The sequence below is a fragment of the Brassica napus genome, chromosome C9, assembly GCF_020379485.1.
Source record: "Brassica napus cultivar Da-Ae chromosome C9, Da-Ae, whole genome shotgun sequence".
Lineage (NCBI taxonomy): Eukaryota > Viridiplantae > Streptophyta > Magnoliopsida > Brassicales > Brassicaceae > Brassica > Brassica napus.
The window spans coordinates 27930757-27947929 of record NC_063452.1 but is presented as its reverse complement, the minus strand read 5'-3'; the positions used below and the strand labels follow the sequence as shown (position 1 = coordinate 27947929).

At 36.6% G+C, this 17173-nt stretch overlaps 2 protein-coding genes across 2 annotated transcripts; both read left to right on the top strand.

The window, feature by feature from the left end:
• The first annotated feature begins 5876 nt into the window (after positions 1 to 5876).
• On the top strand, positions 5877 to 6829 carry BNACNNG22150D. Its single transcript, XM_013858446.3, has 4 exons — positions 5877 to 6023; positions 6107 to 6269; positions 6345 to 6438; positions 6514 to 6829. The coding sequence occupies exons 1-4, from the start codon at positions 5964 to 5966 to the stop codon at positions 6707 to 6709; spliced, it is 513 nt and encodes a 170-aa protein (XP_013713900.1). The 5' UTR covers positions 5877 to 5963; the 3' UTR covers positions 6710 to 6829.
• A 731-nt stretch (positions 6830 to 7560) lies between these two features.
• Positions 7561 to 8390, top strand: LOC106375901 (pectinesterase inhibitor 9-like). The gene has a single exon (XM_013815913.3). The coding sequence runs from the start codon at positions 7619 to 7621 to the stop codon at positions 8231 to 8233; it is 615 nt and encodes a 204-aa protein (XP_013671367.2). The 5' UTR covers positions 7561 to 7618; the 3' UTR covers positions 8234 to 8390.
• The last annotated feature ends 8783 nt before the right edge of the window (positions 8391 to 17173 follow it).

Sequence of the window (17173 nt, the reverse complement as noted above, 5' to 3'; positions counted from 1 at the left end):
AATATATTAAAAAATTTAATGTATATTAATACTGCTGAATAAGAAATATAAAAAATAAAATTATATAGTTTAACAATATATATCACTAAAATAGAAATTATATATTTAAAGCATTTTTAATAATATTAAATACATTTATAAAATTAAAAATATCTGCAGGGACGTGCATATTAAAATCTAGTATTATCTTGTGTGTGAGATATCATACGTTTCACAGTTCTGTTTAACCACTATAGTAACGCTTCATAACATTTACTCCATCTAATTAAGCTGCTCCTTCAATCCATCCCACTATTTGATATTTAATTTGCCTTCCACGCAATAATCATCAATAGCTTCATCTTCTTCTCTAAAATTCCAGTAACCACTTACAATGAAGCAACACAGTTACGTAGCTTATGCTCAGGCGCCAATACCTTCACACCCGCCTGCTTTAAGAAAAAGTCACGACAAAGCTGCGAGGAGAAAGAAAGAGATCTCCAATCTCCAGATGGAAAAAATGTCACGGATTGGGCTCAAGATGTGGATGCTCTCACTCTCCAATCCTACAGCCACAAGGACAAATCTCTAGGTTTCCGTGTAACTTTTATTATCTTTTGTACGTGTGTATGTACGATCCAGTTTCCTGAAACTATATAACCGACACGATGTTGATTTGGTTGGCATCGATGATGCCACTGTCAAATTTGGTGAGATTCATAATTCTCTGTAAATAGATCTCTGTTCGGGAACGCGTTATACGCTAGTCGGGCGGTCGGGTTGGACCTAGCGTCTAAAGAGAAAATCGGGGATTAATAGGAAATTATATGGGGCAGAATTTTTAGATGGTTTACTGTGTTATAAAACAAGTTAATCTTTAATTATGTATAACATTAATACATTTTCATGTTTAAGATTGTATAAAACACACAAATAGAATATATAAACTTAATATAGTGTAATTTTCATCAAAATTATGAATATAAATGATATTTATAAAATTTTAGATCAAATAAAAAAATAAAAATATTATTAAAAAAAATAAAAATAAAAATAAAAAAATAGATTAGGCGGCCGCCTAGGCGGTCATTTAGGCGGCTAGGCGGTCATTTAGGCGGCTAGGCGGTCATTTAGGCGGTCTAGGCGGAAAAAATCGGATATCCAATTTTTTTAACCGATTTGGCATAAATCGGGGCGGAAGAGTGACGCGTAGCGCCTAGACGGCCGATTTTCAGAACAGGGAAATAGATCTAAGCCTTATTTGGATTCCAAAACTAAGAAAAATATGTGGGTTATTGCAGGAGTCAACATCATCGTATATATGATGTGGTCAATATATTGGAGAGCATTGGGATACACTCACTCACTTTCTTCTGAAAAAAATTAGCTCATTGCACTCTCTCTGAGCTGATTCTATATCTCACTCAGGTTTGTCTAGAAAAAGCAAGAATCTTTACTCTTGGAAAGGTTTTGTCCCGATTCCTTTCTCTCTACATCAACTCAAGGTACACTTTAAATAGCTCTCCATGTTGTTTGTTTTGTCTCACCATCTGGTTTTTGAGAGAATGTTTTTTGATCTTCACTTTTGTTTATAGGAAGAAGGTTTGAGAGAGGGTTTTGGCATCTCATATCTGCAGCAGTTCCCACAGGGTATATAAAGCATCACATTTCCCAGATTCTGTAATGCATATTTTTGTTTTTAGTTGGTTCTGTGAGTTACTAACAAGATTCCCAGATTCTGTAATGCATATTTTGGTTTTTAGTTGGTTCTGTGAGTTACTAACAAGAGTTTCATGGTAAATGTACATCAGGTACCATATGGCCTTCAAGTGGATTTGAAAATACGTTGGTTATGTCTATATTTATGCAAGTGGATTTAAAGCTTCCAGATGCAATAATTTTGTGCTCTCAGTGTGGACAAACAGATACTCTCATCGCTCAACTATGCTAAAGTTTTTCCTACCAACGGTCCACCATCTTTGTTGGTATTATTTATGTGTTACCACTCTTCGATGACCATACCATACACTGGAAGTAACCAAAAACAAGCTTCTGAACGCGTCCCAGTTCTCACTATTGGCCTCCCGTTGACAGATATAACATGGTATTGTACTGCTCTCTGACTTTCCTAATTAGTTTTTTTGTCAATGTTTTGATATTTGGTTCCAAACTCCAGCCGGAGCGAAGCGTCCTGGAGAGCATGGCAAAGAAAGAACAGACTAAATTTCTTATGAACATGACGTGGATGTGACCCGAAGAAGAAACGCTTTTGGAACCCTTTAGATATGTCATAACCGGCACAGTACTCACTCATTTCTGCTTCTTCATGATTCTTCTATAGATGGAAAATATTTAGCACAAAACGTTTGTTGGTCGTTTAGTCTTGATAAGAGATACTGGCTCCTCCTTCACTCTTTGTAAACTTTAAGGAAACTGTGCGGCGGCATGCCTGATTTAGCGTGACTCCTTTTCTGTAAGCTAACAAGTTGGACAGTATAAAGTTTTAGTCTGACCATAGCACAAATCGGCTGGTGTTTGTTCCAAATTTTCCAGCAATCAAGGATGCACCAACACAAGTCCAGGTGACCAAAAACCACTATGAAAACCAAACAATGAATATCCATTTATCTCTCTTTATTTCATTATTGTCTATTTTGATCTTGAGTTGGATTACAGATTGGATTTATATCGGTTCTTTGACAAGGGAAGTGGCTAATGAAAACTAAAACGTTGACAATGTAGGTTTCGTTGACAGTGAGTGGCAAATCCACACTCGCAGTCGCAGATATAATGATCATTTTAAAATTATTAATGTCCACTTTTTTTTCTTTTGTAGTAGAAGCAAACGAGGTTGTAAAGAGTAAAAAAAATATACCATACCAACAATAATAAAATAATTTTCCTAAAAATAATAAATCTAAAGTTAAGATTAATAAATCGAAGCTAAAATGTATTATTTTAACACATTATAAGATTTCGTTCACTTATCTTCACAATAAGACTACACAATGTGCTATGGTTTGTTATATGCTTTGGAGCATCTATAAATGAAATTAAGCTAATATGTTACTAATATATTGTAACCAAATCTTGATATAGAAAGACAAGAGAGGGAGAGAAAATGGTCACTGGCTTCAATTAAAAAACTGGTTAGCAACCTGAAATATGACAAAATAAAATTTTCATCTGATTTCAAATAATGATGCAAAATAAACGATAAACAAAAATGGAAGTTTATCTAACTAACAATAATTTATCGAATTTAAGATTTTAGGTATGTTTACTATCATATCTCATTGTAGATATCATGTGTCAAAATTATATACAACATAATATATATATATAATATAAATGTTAATTATTTACATTTTTGTTGTATGGTAAAGTCCAAATTTATAAATTAATACTATATCATAATAAAAATAATAATTCCATTCAAATAACAAGCAATTCAAATATTACACTTTCAAAACAAACATTATTTTTCAAAACAAACATTATTTTTACTATTGAAAAAATTCTAAAAAAGAAATTAATTTTTTTTATATGATAAAAATATGATAAAACGAAATTACAAAATAATAATAATAATAATAATACAATTCCATGCACATAAGATTCATCTCCATCTAGAAGGCTTTAAAATATTAAATAAATAAAATAATCAGACTAAAATTTCTCATTTAGTGCATGTGTATCTTTAAAAAAAATTGAAATACATATCTATTATTACAAAATCATTCGAATGTAACATATTTTCATACAAAAGTAAAACTAAAATACTCTTATGTAATTAAATAAATTATCATGTATATATTTAGACTTTAATTTCTTTTGCAATCATCGTAAAATCAATTATGATGTCAAGATAATCAAATTAATATACCTTCGTATCTTTGATAAATAGTTTATTTTCTATGGTACCATGAATAAAATGTTCTAAATTTATAAAACACATAAAATGAGTATCAACAACCAAATATGTATCAAAATAATTATATAATATTAAAAAACCGGCGCATAAGCCCCTAGTATCTCCTATATATTAAAGGAGAAACATTTTTAACTTATGACTTTGTAATCAGTGCTTAGGTGTCAGCCTATGTTACATGGAAACGGAAGCGGGTACGCAGAAACGGAAGCGTATGTAAGCGCAGAAGCGAGATTTTTTGAAAAATTAGGAAGCGGGTACGTATTGGAAACGTATATTCATATGTATGTATATATAAAATATAAGATTTTTTAAAAAACAATTAGGACTAAAAATTATGTGTTATAAATTTAAATAAATTATTTATTCATTTGTAATAATTTTGTAATGATTTCATATTAAAACTGTGAAAATAGACATAAATTAAGTTTAAAAGAAATTATTATATTAATTATTGTCAATGCTTCATAAATAATTGACACAATATATTTGAATATATGATATATGTTTAATAAAAACCTCAATACATAAAGATAATTTATAGTATTAATTTTAATATTTATATATTTATATCCTCTCTATTCATTACTATTAAAATTTTGATTTTACAGAAATTAATAACTACAATTATATTTTTATTGATATTCAACCTTGTATTTTTTTTAAAGAACGGAAGCGTGATTCCAAAACGGAATCATAAGCTTCCAACGTGTTTTTAAAAAGAATATTTTGGAAGCGTTTTGGAAGCGAGATTCCGTAAGCTTCCACAAGGTTCTGATTCCGATTCCGGTTCCAAAGCGGAAAGCAGACGTCCGATGAAGCTTCCGTGCAACGTAGGTGTCAGCTCCACGGGGCTTCTCAGAGCCTCTAATTAAAAAACTTAGATCTTACTAGAGAAAATACATTTTTTGTTACATTGGACCTCCCGTACCATAATTACAAATTCCATAACATTACTAATTAAAAACGTGGAAGCAATAACTAACGTGCATCCTCTATATAATTATAATAACTGCCTAACCAAGTCAACTTTACAAAATAATATAACGGTTTCAAGTTTAGTTTTGGTTTTAGTTTTGGAATTTTTATATTACAACGTATGTGTTTTAGAAGGTTAAAGAACTTTTAATTGTCGTACGCTGCAACTGTTTATTTTTTCTGAGTGTTATAAGCCTTATATTATACTCGAATCTACTCTTACCTTCAATTAAAGAATCTCCGATGTCCAAATTTTTTTTTGATGAATCTCCTTCTTTTCAAGAGGCTACCGCTCAGGCACTTGATGAGTTCCTTGGCATCTGAATCTAATTATGCACATACGAAAAACTTGGATAATCAATTTAATCTATACAAAAGAAGCATAAATAGATCAGCATACCTAAGATCTGAACAGTTTTTTTCTGGGTTTGCACCTTCAATTAAATGAATCGCTTTTGCTTGGAGTAAATCACGGGATAGGAGTTCGTTCGCGAAGACGGTCTTCCCAAATACATAAATCGAAGACCCGTTTGAAGGAGATTTTAATTCAGAGAAAGGAAAGGAAGTCAAAGAACGGCTTGAATCTGTTTAGCTTTGTTTATGACATGAATCGAAATCGGGACAAAAAGTGAAGTGGATCGATTTCGTTCTTGCCGTAAACTTTATCCACCTTTAGTCTTATTTTTTATTTTTTTTTATTAAGTTGAGCAAAATTATTTAAAACAAAAAACATAAAATCCAACCCAATGTGACTGAACTTAAACGCAGCCCACTGAGAACAATTAAAAATAAAACCCCAAACCCACTTATGTTGAGTCAACTTAATTTATCTTTGCAATATTCCAGAAGACAAATTCTAATTTTTTCAGTCAATAAACTATTAGTACATTTAAAACCGATAAGTATGGTTTATGTCTCATATTATAAGCTTATAAACTAACTCACGCATATATAATTTAAACATGTAAAATAACTATCTCTGGGCGGGTTACTACCTAGTAATAAATAAATGGAATGTTAGTTGAGGGTGTCCAAATACAAAAGGGTATTGCGAATACAGAGAGATTGAGTTGAGATGGAAGATTCAGGAGCGATTCTATGTCAAATCTCCGTTTACAAGGACATGCTTGATCAGGTTTCGCTTCTTCTTCCTCTTCCTCCTCCTCTCTGCTCACTTTCTCGCGGTTAGCTTTGAACAACGTGATCGGTTTCGTCAAGGTCAATTCGGAAATCGAGACGAACATTCAAGTGACGCGAGAGATCGAATCGGATATCGTCAAGTGTTCTGAGATTGAATCGTCTCTCTCCGTCAAGGAATCCGATCTTACTAGATCGTTCCTCGCTTCTCAGTACGAGCTCACCGGCTTGATCTCCGTAACAGGTTTACTTCATCCCAATTCCTTGTGAATTTGAGCTGAATCAGTGATTAACGTCACTCTAATCTGTTTCATTCAAGGCGATTCAAGAAACTCTCTGAAGCTATTGGATGATGAGATTCGTCGCCTGAGGAACGAAGACTCTGAGAGATTCAGAAGGATAACCGAAAAGAGGTAAATATTAATCCCATTGGCTGAGTTCTCTGGCTACTCCGCGTTGTAACGGAACGTTAATGAATTTGAACATAGGGAAGGGTTTGTGAAGATGTGCTTTGAGTTTCAGAGGGAGATTTGTGCTGATGGAGATAGTGAATTGAGGAGTTTGTTGTGTGAGAGGGAGTTTCTTGAAAATGAAGTTCGAGTGTTAGAGGAGAAGACCTCAGATGTGCAGAACTCGATTTTGGCTTACATGGAGGATGAAATGATCAATCTATTGTCTCATTAGTTTCTCATATCAGGATTGGAATGTAAGTAGCACTAGTGACTTTGATCTTTAACAAAGAACAAAAAATTCTCTTTTTTTTTATTGGTTATCTTAATCTTTAGATATCGATTGTTTGCTTAATCAGAGATGGGCTTAGAACTTGTTCTTTGTAAGCCCCGGAGGATTTTATTATACTATCGAGTAGGCTTGAACGTTACGTTCGAAATTTTAAATATTTCTCTTCCACAGAACTTTGCTGATCTTTAGGAATTTCTTATTTTGTTGGTTTGTGCTTATCTGTTTCTCTCTTTTGCAACATTGTGCACCAAGAAGGACAAGAGGAACAATATTTAATACAGTACTACTTATGCTAAGAATACAACTCCATTGATAACCCTAATACACACATCGTGTAAGCCTACTTATACCCACTAGCCAATCGAGTAATTTAGTTTCACAAAAAATATTTCCCAATCTCTAAATATGGCAAATTTCCTAAAAATTCTACTAAGCAATTACAAAACTTCTACGACGAAATATTTTTTCTTCACGATAATCTTCAGCTGCTTGTTCTCCAAGTGATATTTAGATTGATTCTAGCTTGGCTTTCGATCTAGTTTCTAAATCTTCAGCTTTACTATATCTCGATCATTCTATTCGCTATGAAAGATTATGTGGCCAAGTATGTGTTGAAAATATCAATAACAAACTGTAGTAGTATTATACTCCGTCGCAGTCCGCTAAAATTATTGGGTAATGTATATTGATAGCTTGGACTAAAATATTTTTAAAAAAATCCGGATAGAAACATTTTACAGATCGCCATTTGAACAATATCTACAGAAAAAATACAATAAGTGAACTCTCCTATAAATAACACCACAAACACATGCCTTCTAAGTTGTCATTGAAACACTCCACAAACGCACAATGGAACCAAAGCTGACCCATCTTTGTTATTGCCTTCTACTTTTTCTTCCACTACTCTCTCAATCCACCATAGCCAATCCTTCATCATCACCAAACCCTAATCAAAGCATCAACTTCATCGTATCTTCATGCCGCACCACGCGTTACCCTAAGCTCTGCATCAAATGCCTCGCGGCTTTCGCCAGCAGAATCCACCACAACGAAAACCGGTTAGCTCGAACCGCTTTAGCCGTTACTCTAGTCAGGGTTCGGTCCACAACGGTCTATGTAGCTAAGCTGACTAGAGCAAGAAGAATCAAACGCAGAGAGTACTTAGCCGTGAAGGATTGTGTTGAGAATCTTGGAGATGGCTTAGGGATGTTGGTTCAGTCAATGAGGGAAATGAAACAAGTGGGTCGATCTGGTCGTAGTCGGGACGAGTTCTTGTGGCGGCTAAGTAACGTTGAAACTTGGGTTAGTGCTGCTTTAACCGATGAGACAACGTGTCTTGATGGGTTCGATGGAAAGGTTATGGATGGTGTGGTGAAATCGGCGATTAGAAGAAGAGTTGTTCATGTGGCTCGAGTTACTAGTAATGCCTTGGCTCTTGTAAACCGGTTCGCAGCTCTGCACTAATTAGGTTTTGTCATTTCTTCTGGTTTTGTTTATGTCTCTTAATGATAGTTTGTATTTATGTATTACTGTGATGTTTATGCCTTTACCATGGTGTTGAGAAGAGTGAACAATGATGATGATTGGATTTATGGGAAAATGGTCACAAAATTACGAGCTAGATCGACTCGTTTTTATTTAACTTTCTGCAGAAAATTAATATTACGACATCTCAAATACCATTTGCTAAAAACATCTTATTTTTATACAGAGCCGCCCCATGAAATGTTGGAGATTATAAATATTTAATAAAGATTAAAGACTTAATAAACGTAATTAACAAAAGTTTATGGCTATGCGTATTACTTCTACAAAATTTAGAGGCAAAGATCAATGTTTCAGAGCCTTGAACCGTTGCTTAAGACCATTTTTGGAAATTTATTTTTTAGTGTATTTATATAGTTATAATAATTTCATAGACTATCATTATAGAGTTGGAAAAGTAATTATTAAACAACAAGATATCGTTTTTGACCTCTAAAAGTTTTGGCCAACCCACATCACGGCGCACTGTGCCAATATGTATATGTTTGATCCCATTATTATCGTGTCATTTTAACAAAAGGGAAGATGCATAAGTGGATCATTAAACAATCCCACAAACAAGGGAAACAATTGCACAATTAAAGAAACAGAGATATGGAGTTCGTTCTCCTATAGTTAGAGAACAAACTGTCTTCATCAATCAAGAAAGTGTTCTTCTATTTTTCTTTTCCAAGTCTCCAAGTTTACTCATTGTATTCGGAGTTGGGGTTTCTTAATCAAACCGATTGAGTTAGTTACTTTAGTTTACCTTTGAGTTGATTACTTTAATTAAGATTCTGGATTAACTGGTTCAAATATATTTTTGGATTTAAGCGAAAAAAACATAGCAAGTGAAATTAAACAATAGGATAAGCTATTCTTGCAAATTAACATATACGCCAGAAATCGTATATAATTGAATTGTACAAACAGTTACTTTTACCGTTTTGAACCACCTTGAATAACCAGTGCTGTTTTTGAGTTTTTTTTTTTTAATATCACAAACAAGTCATAACATGCAGATAGAAAGGTTGAGCACTAATCAGATTTAAAAAACATATGATATATCCATGATGAGAATGCATTACTTCTTTACACATAAGCTATATAACTTTTGCCAATTTGGGAGCAGGTGGGAAGATACTTATCAAATTTAAGCTATATAACTTTTGCCAATTTGGGAGCAGGTAGGAAGATACTTATCAAATTTTTGGATATTTGAGTGCTCCTCAATGTTTTGAAACCCGACCAGACACTGAACTAGACAACTTACTGGATCACCAGTTATTGGGTCGACCGCAGGCAAACCGCGAGTTAATAAATTAAATAATTTTATTATATAATAAAATATTAGCTATTGAAAAATATAAGAAATGTTTTATGTTTTAAAAACCCTTTGGAAAATACTTAACTTTAGTTTTCTTTATTTTTATTTTAATTTCACATACAAAAAATAGACTCTTTAACAATATTGTAACAAGTTAAGAGTTATGACATAGAATAAAAATATATCAAGACTTAAAATCTATAAGTATTTAAATTTCTAGTGTGATAATAAAATTCAACTTTAAATCCAAAATAAACCAAAAATAAAATATAAAATTGTAATAAACTATCGACAAGAAAAATAAACTAATGCCAAATTACATCAACTAGTTTTGTTAATAGAATCCACATGATCATGTGATTTTTCTTTATTTTTGAAAGAAACTAAAAAATTAACTTCTTAAAAAGAATACAAAATAGATTGTAATAGTGTAACGGAAAAATTCAAAAAATAATAATTAAAAGTTACTTATTGATTCAACCAGTAGCCGGACTTCGGATTTTAACGGTTTTTTGTGGGGTTTACCGGATTTTTAAATAATGAGTTTTTCCTAAAATCCAAACCGGATTACAAGCCGGATCACCGGATTTTACGGTCCGACCGCGGATCTGGGTAGGGTTTCAAAACCCGTGGTCAAGTTTCAAAACACTGGTGCTCTTTTAATTAATTTAAACAAACTTTCAAATTATTAGCTTTTGGGAAAGTAAGAGCACAAGGAGAAGTGGACTTGAGAGCTGAGAGTAGTCATGTACACGAATTAGGTTACCATATGTGAAAGATAAAAAAAACTAGCTTATTGCCACATTTACGAAACATGCACTTAGATAGTTAGATGTATCCTCATTTATGATGTTTTTAGTACTATTGCTTCCCTTATCTCCTGAAAAGCATTTTGATTAAATGAACAATGACTTTTGCTACCCTTTCACCTCCCATTGTGTTGTGTACTTGTGATTCAACCAAATAATATTTATTAGGAAAATTCATAATCTCTTTCAATTAACTTGTGTCATATTGGTAAACCTGTCGAGAATGATTAATTAAGGTTACTATAAAAACCATTTTTAGGATCGGCCAGATCTCATGTGAAACCCTTATTAATAAGTAACCGGTGGATTAGCCGACCCGACCATAAGACCAAATTGTGATTAAACCAGGCAACATCAAACTTCAGCCGGTCCAAAACGCGCGGAATCAAGGCACTAAAACCCTCTGCTCCACAAACACTCCACTTTGTGTCTCGTTAAACGATAGTTCACCCTTTAGAGAAAAGCTGCTCTAATTTCTAAACTGATTAGTGGTCTGGATAGATTGTACAGATCTCAAGTCACCATAACGTGCATAAAGCGGATACAGCAGGAACAAGATTCACAGCTTTTTAGCTTTAAAATTTAAACTCAGACTCTTTGAAAAGATTCCAAGACGTAAAAATAAAATAAAACAAAGAGAACACTCTTTGATAAATTCTTTAACCAAATATCAAAACAGCACGGTGAGAATTTGCACACAAAACTGATGACCGTTCAGTAATAACCGATTTACCAAAAAAGAAATATACCGGCACTAACCAGCTTCTGTATCTTGTTTATCATATGTTCCTGTGCAGCTTTTGGGTTCTCTTGAAAACCAACCAGTACATTTTTAATGAAAAAGGAAAGAAACAAAACAATTAAATTTGGAGATGTGGACATCGAACCCTGTGCCTCTCGCATGCAAAGAGAGGGCTGTACCATTTGAGCTACATCCCCAATTAATCACGTTTTACCTGCAACGGTTAAACACTTCTAGAGATCAGCTTGTAAGTTCGAAATAAAATCTTAGACAAAATTTTCACTTCCATATTTACCTGTTGCGTCATTGTATGGGAGTAATTGTTCATACGGTAACCACGGAAACTTTACTGTAGAATTTATGTAGAATTTAGGCAGTATGATTTTTTGATTTAACTGTAAGTGATGTAGCTTTAAAATTGATTGCTACATTAGTATATTTTCTAGAACCAAAAAGATGTTGGGTCCCTCCTAGATGGAGAGGACCAATTGGGGTGAACTTAAGAAATAATTAATGCTCCCCTTTGGCACTTGACACAATAATAGAGTTTTGACAAAAAGAAACAAAAGAGAGAGAAAGGAGAAAAAGAGAGAGAAGGAGAAAACTCGTAAGGTGATTTCAAGACTGGATTTGGAGGGTCAAACGGATCCTGATCGGGCTGATATTTTGGGAGAAGCTTCTTCAGTCACTGGGTTAGGGTTTCACCGAAGGGATTTGGATTTCAACGGTTGGATCTTCTGTTGTCTGAGTTTTCTTGAAGCTGGTCGCAATAGTTCTTCAGCAGAGCAGTCTTGAGTGTTTGGTAAATCCAACGGTGAGATCTTCTCTTATTGAGTTGAAATTTGGCAGAGGTATTGTCGACTTGTTTATCTTGGATTTGTATGGTTAGATTAGTTTCTGGAAGCCGGAATCTTTGTGATCTGAGGTCGTTTGTTTGCTGCCGGTTTTGAAGCTTTGTGTTGCTCTCTTGTTGTTGTTGTTTGTGTTGGAGATAGCTCTTTGTAGCTAGACTCTATGTTCTGTTCAGGCAGTTGAACAGGGAGGACGTGGTTGTACTCATACCATTTATATAGTGGATTTTTGAGTGGACTACGGTCCCGTGGTTTTTCCTTCTCACATCGAGGAGGTTTTCCACGTAAAAATTGTGTGTCTCATTTAGTTATCGCAACTTTGATATCTTGCCATCGTCGAAGTATTTTCCTCACAGGTTCGCACAAGGTCGGGGGAACACGACCATTAGTATTTCCGCTGCGCCGTGTGACTTTCCCCAACAGTGTGGTATCAGAGCTTCTGGTTTTAGAGCTTTGGTTTTGATAACTTTGGGTTGTTATTTGCTTGTGTGAAAGATGGAAAATATGAGCAGGATGATAAGCTTGAATGGTGCTAACTATCATCTATGGAAGGGCAAGATGGAGGATTTGCTCTTTGTTAAAGAATTCCATGTTCCAGTCTTCGAGGAGCAGAAACCTGAGAAGAAGACGGATGAAGAGTGGAAGCTGCAGCATCGCCAAGTGTGTGGGTTGATAAGGCAGTGGGTAGATGATAATGTGTTGCATCACATTGAGACTGAGACGGATGCTCGTTCTTTGTGGAAGAAGCTGGAGCAGTTATATGCTAGGAAGACCGGAAACAACAAGATGTACATGATCAAGAAGTTGATTGAGCTGAGGTATCAGGAGGGGACTCCGATGACAGATCACTTGAATGCGTTTCAGGGATTGCTCAACAAGTTGTCTGATATGGGCATCAAGTTTGATGATGAGATTCACGGTCTGTGGCTTCTCGGTACTTTACCGGACTCTTGGGAGGTTTTCAGGATGTCTCTTTGTAACTCCGCGTCGGAAGGTGTTATTTCGATGGATTCAGTGAAGAACAGTGTTCTTAATGAGGAAACAAGAAGGCAGTCGAATGCTAGCAGTTCGCGTTCAGATGTCTTTGTTACTGAGTCAAGGGGGAGAAGTACAAGTAGAGATCCCAAGAGAGACAAGAACAGGAGCAGGAGCAAGTCTAATAGATTTGCTAATATGGAGTGCTACTTCTGTCATAAGAAAGGGCACATGAAGAAGGATTGCTGGAAGTTGAAAAACAAGCAGCAAGGAAATCAAGAAGAAAAGGTGGATCGGGTGACTCTCACCGAAGATCAGTTTCTCATTCTTCTTGAGGGTGATGCCATTAATGTCGCATGCCAGGACACCAGTTGGGTGATTGACAGTGGAGCTACTACTCATGCTACATCACAGCGGGATTTGTTTTCTACCTATACTACGGGTAATTATGGTTCTGTGAAGATGGGAATGATGCGATGGCTCAGGTTGCTGGCATTGGTGATGTTTGCTTGGAGACTAGTCTTGGTACTAGGCTGGTGCTTAAGGATGTTAAGCATGTTCCTGATATTAGGATGAATCTGATATCGACGGGAAGACTTGATGATGAGGGCTATTTCAGTTTGCACGGTGGTGGTAAATGGAAGCTCTCTCGCGGTTCTTTGATTGTGGCTCGAGGTGAGAAGTCTTCATCTTTCTATTGGATGCAGGCTAAGGTCTCCAAAGATGTTGTTAATGCGGTGGAGAATAATAATGCCATGGAGTTATGGCATAAGAGACTCGGTCACATGAGTGAGAAGGGAATGACTGTGTTGTCTAAGAATGAGGTGATTCCAGGAATCTCTGGTTTGCACCTACAGAAGTGTTCGCATTGCTTTGCGGGAAAACAACACAGGGTATCTTTCAAGTCTTCCGCACCTTCTAGGAAACCCGAGGTACTGGATTTGGTACACTCAGATGTGTGTGGTCCAATGAAGACAAGATCTCTTGGCGGCGCATCATATTTTGTGACTTTTATTGATGATCATTCAAGGAAGTCGTGGGTATTTCCTATGAGGACGAAGGATCAGGTGCTGGGATATTTCAAGCACTTTGTGGCATTGGTTGAGAGACAAACGGGGAAGAAGCTGAAGTGTATCCGCAGTGATAATGGTGGAGAGTATCTTGGACCATTTGATGCTTATTGCAAAGAGCATGGAATAAGGCATCAGTTCACGCCACCTCATACTCCACAGTTGAATGGGTTGGCTGAAAGGATGAATCGGACGATTGTCGAGAGGATGAGATGTTTGATCTCACAGTCAGGCTTATCGATGACTTTCTGGGCAGAAGCTTTGAACACGGTGGTTCATGTGCTGAATTTGTCACCAAGTGCTCCATTGGATGGTGATGTTCCAGAGAGGGTTTGGACTGGTAAGGATGTTTCTTACAGTCACTTGAGGGTCTTTGGGTGTAAGGCATTTGTTCATATTCCCAAGGTTGATAGATCGAAGCTTGAGATGAAGTCGCGGCAGTGTGTGTTCATCGGTTATGGTCATGATGAGTTCGGGTACAGATTTTATGATCCCGTTGAGAGGAAGCTCGTAAGGAGCAGAGATGTTGTGTTTATGGAAGATCAAACGATTAAGGACATTGACAAGTCCAAAAAGCCAACTCAGATTTTTGAGGGTTTGATCGATACAGAGGCTACTCCTTCTACATCGGTTCACGGTGAGGTTGAGGTTGAAGTTCAGGATAATACACCCAGTGCAGATGCTCCCGCACATGAAGATGGTAGTGGTGATCATGGTGACGATCATGGTGAGACACCAGCTGCTGAGAACCAACCTACTATTGTTAGAAGATCCGAGAGAGGTCTTAAACCGTCGACAAGGTATGATCCTAGTGAGTATGTATTACTTACTGATGGGGGAGAGCCTGAAAGCTATGATGAAGCTTTGGAGGATGAACACAAGGATAAGTGGTTTGGAGCCATGGATGAGGAGATGGATTCTTTTGAGGAGAACCATACTTTTGAGTTGGTGGAATTGCCTAAGGGCAAGAAGGCTCTGCTTAATAAGTGGGTGTACAGAATTAAGCATGAGGATGATAATTTGCCACCTCGACACAAGGCTAGATTGGTTGTGAAAGGCTACAGCCAAAAGAAGGGAATTGATTATGATGAAATCTTTTCTCCTGTTGTGAAGATGTCATCCATTCGGGTTGTACTTGGATTGGCAGCGAGCCTTGATCTAGAGGTTGAGCAAATGGACGTGAAGACTGCTTTCCTTCATGGTAATTTGGAGGAAGAGATCTACATGGAACAACCGGAAGGCTATGTGCAAAAGGGCAAAGAAAATTTGGTTTGCCGCTTGAAGAAAAGCCTTTATGGATTGAAGCAAGCACCAAGGCAGTGGTACATGAAGTTCAAGTCTGTTATGGGGGAGCATGGTTATGCAGAGACTGATTCAGACCATTGTGTATTTGTGAAGGTGTTCGGTGAGGATGATTTTATCATCTTGTTGCTGTATGTCGATGATATGTTGATTGTGGGCAGGAACATGGACAAAATTAAGGAGTTGAAAGAGCAGCTCAGTGAGTCATTTGCCATGAAAGATATGGGTCCAGCGAAACAGATTCTTGGTATGAGAATTATTCGGGATAGAGGTGAGAAGCTGATTCACTTATCTCAGGAGAAGTACATTGAAAAAGTACTTAAGCGGTTTCACATGGACAAGTCTAAAGTGTTGAGTACTCATCTTGCTCCACACTTAAGACTGAGCAGTCAACAAAGTCCGAAGACATATGCGGAGAAGGAAGATATGGCGAAGGTTCCGTATGCTTCTGCAGTGGGTAGTTTGATGTATGTCATGGTCTGTACAAGACCGGATTTAGCCTACGCCGTTGGAGTTGTCAGCAGGTTTCTCTCCAATCCGGGAAGAGAACATTGGAATGCTGTGAAGTGGATTTGAGATATCTCAGAGGGACTTCTAATTTGAAGATTACATTTGGAGGTAAGAAGTCATTGCTTGTCAGTTACACTGATTCTGACATGTCGGGAGATGCTGATTCTAGCAAATCTACTTCGGGTTACTTGGTAACATTTGCGGGTGGAGCTGTGGCATGGCAGTCAAGGTTGCAAAAGTGTGTTGCACTATCTACCACTGAGGCAGAGTTCATTGCTGCAGTTGAAGCTTGTAAAGAACTGTTGTGGATGAAGAACTTCTGTGAAGAGATCGGTTTCAAGCAAGAAAAGTATGTGTTGCTTTGTGATAGTCAAAGCGCTATTTGTCTCGGGAAGAATTCTACATTTCATTCGAAGTCAAAACACATTCAGAGGAGGTATCATTGGATACATGATGTGGTTGCTTCTAAGGAAGTGGAACTTGCAAAAGTTCATACGGATGATAATGGAGTTGATATGATGACAAAGTCCTTGCCGAGGGGGAAGCTTGAAGTATGCCGAGGGATAGCCGGAATGGCTGTCTCTTCCATCTAGTTGGAGGGGGAGTTTGTTGGGTCCCTCCTAGATGGAGAGGACCAATTGGGGTGAACTTAAGAAATAATTAATGCTCCCCTTTGGCACTTGACACAATAATAGAGTTTTGACAAAAAGAAACAAAAGAGAGAGAAAGGAGAAAAAGAGAGAGAAGGAGAAAACTTGTAAGGTGGTTTCAAGACTGGATTTGGAGGGTCAAACGGATCCTGATCGGGCTGATATTTTGGGGGAAGCTTCTTCAGTCAGTGGGTTAGAGGTTTACCGAAGGGATTTGGATTTCAACGGTTGGATCTTCTGTTGTCTGAGTTGTCTTGAAGCTGGTCGCCATAGTTCTTCAGCAGAGCAGTCTTGAGTGTTTGGTAAATCCAACGGTGAGATCTTCTCTTATTGAGCTGAAATTTGGCAGAGGTATTGTCGACTTGTTTATCTTGGATTTGTACGGTTAGATTAATTTCTGGAAGCCGGAATCTTTGTGAGCTGAGGTCGTTTGGTTGCTGCCGGTTTTGAAGCTTTGTGTTGCTCTCTTGTTTTTGTTGTTTGTGTTGGAGATAGCTCTTTGTAGCTAGACTCTCTGTTCTGTTCAGGCTGTTGAACAGGGAGGACGTGGTTGTACTCATACCATTTATATAGTGGATTTTTGAGTAGACTACGGTCCCGTGGTTTTTCCTTCTCACATCGAGGAGGTTTTCCACGTAAAAATT

Coding starts and splice junctions, on each gene's coding strand:
- BNACNNG22150D (XM_013858446.3), top strand. CDS start 5,964: ATGGAAGATTCAGGAGCGATTCTATGTCAAATCTCCGTTTACAAGGAC. Junction 6,024..6,106: donor ACAAGGACATGCTTGATCAG/GTTTCGCTTCTT, acceptor GGTTTCGTCAAG/GTCAATTCGGAAATCGAGAC. Junction 6,270..6,344: donor CGGCTTGATCTCCGTAACAG/GTTTACTTCATC, acceptor GTTTCATTCAAG/GCGATTCAAGAAACTCTCTG.
- LOC106375901 (XM_013815913.3), top strand. CDS start 7,619: ATGGAACCAAAGCTGACCCATCTTTGTTATTGCCTTCTACTTTTTCTT.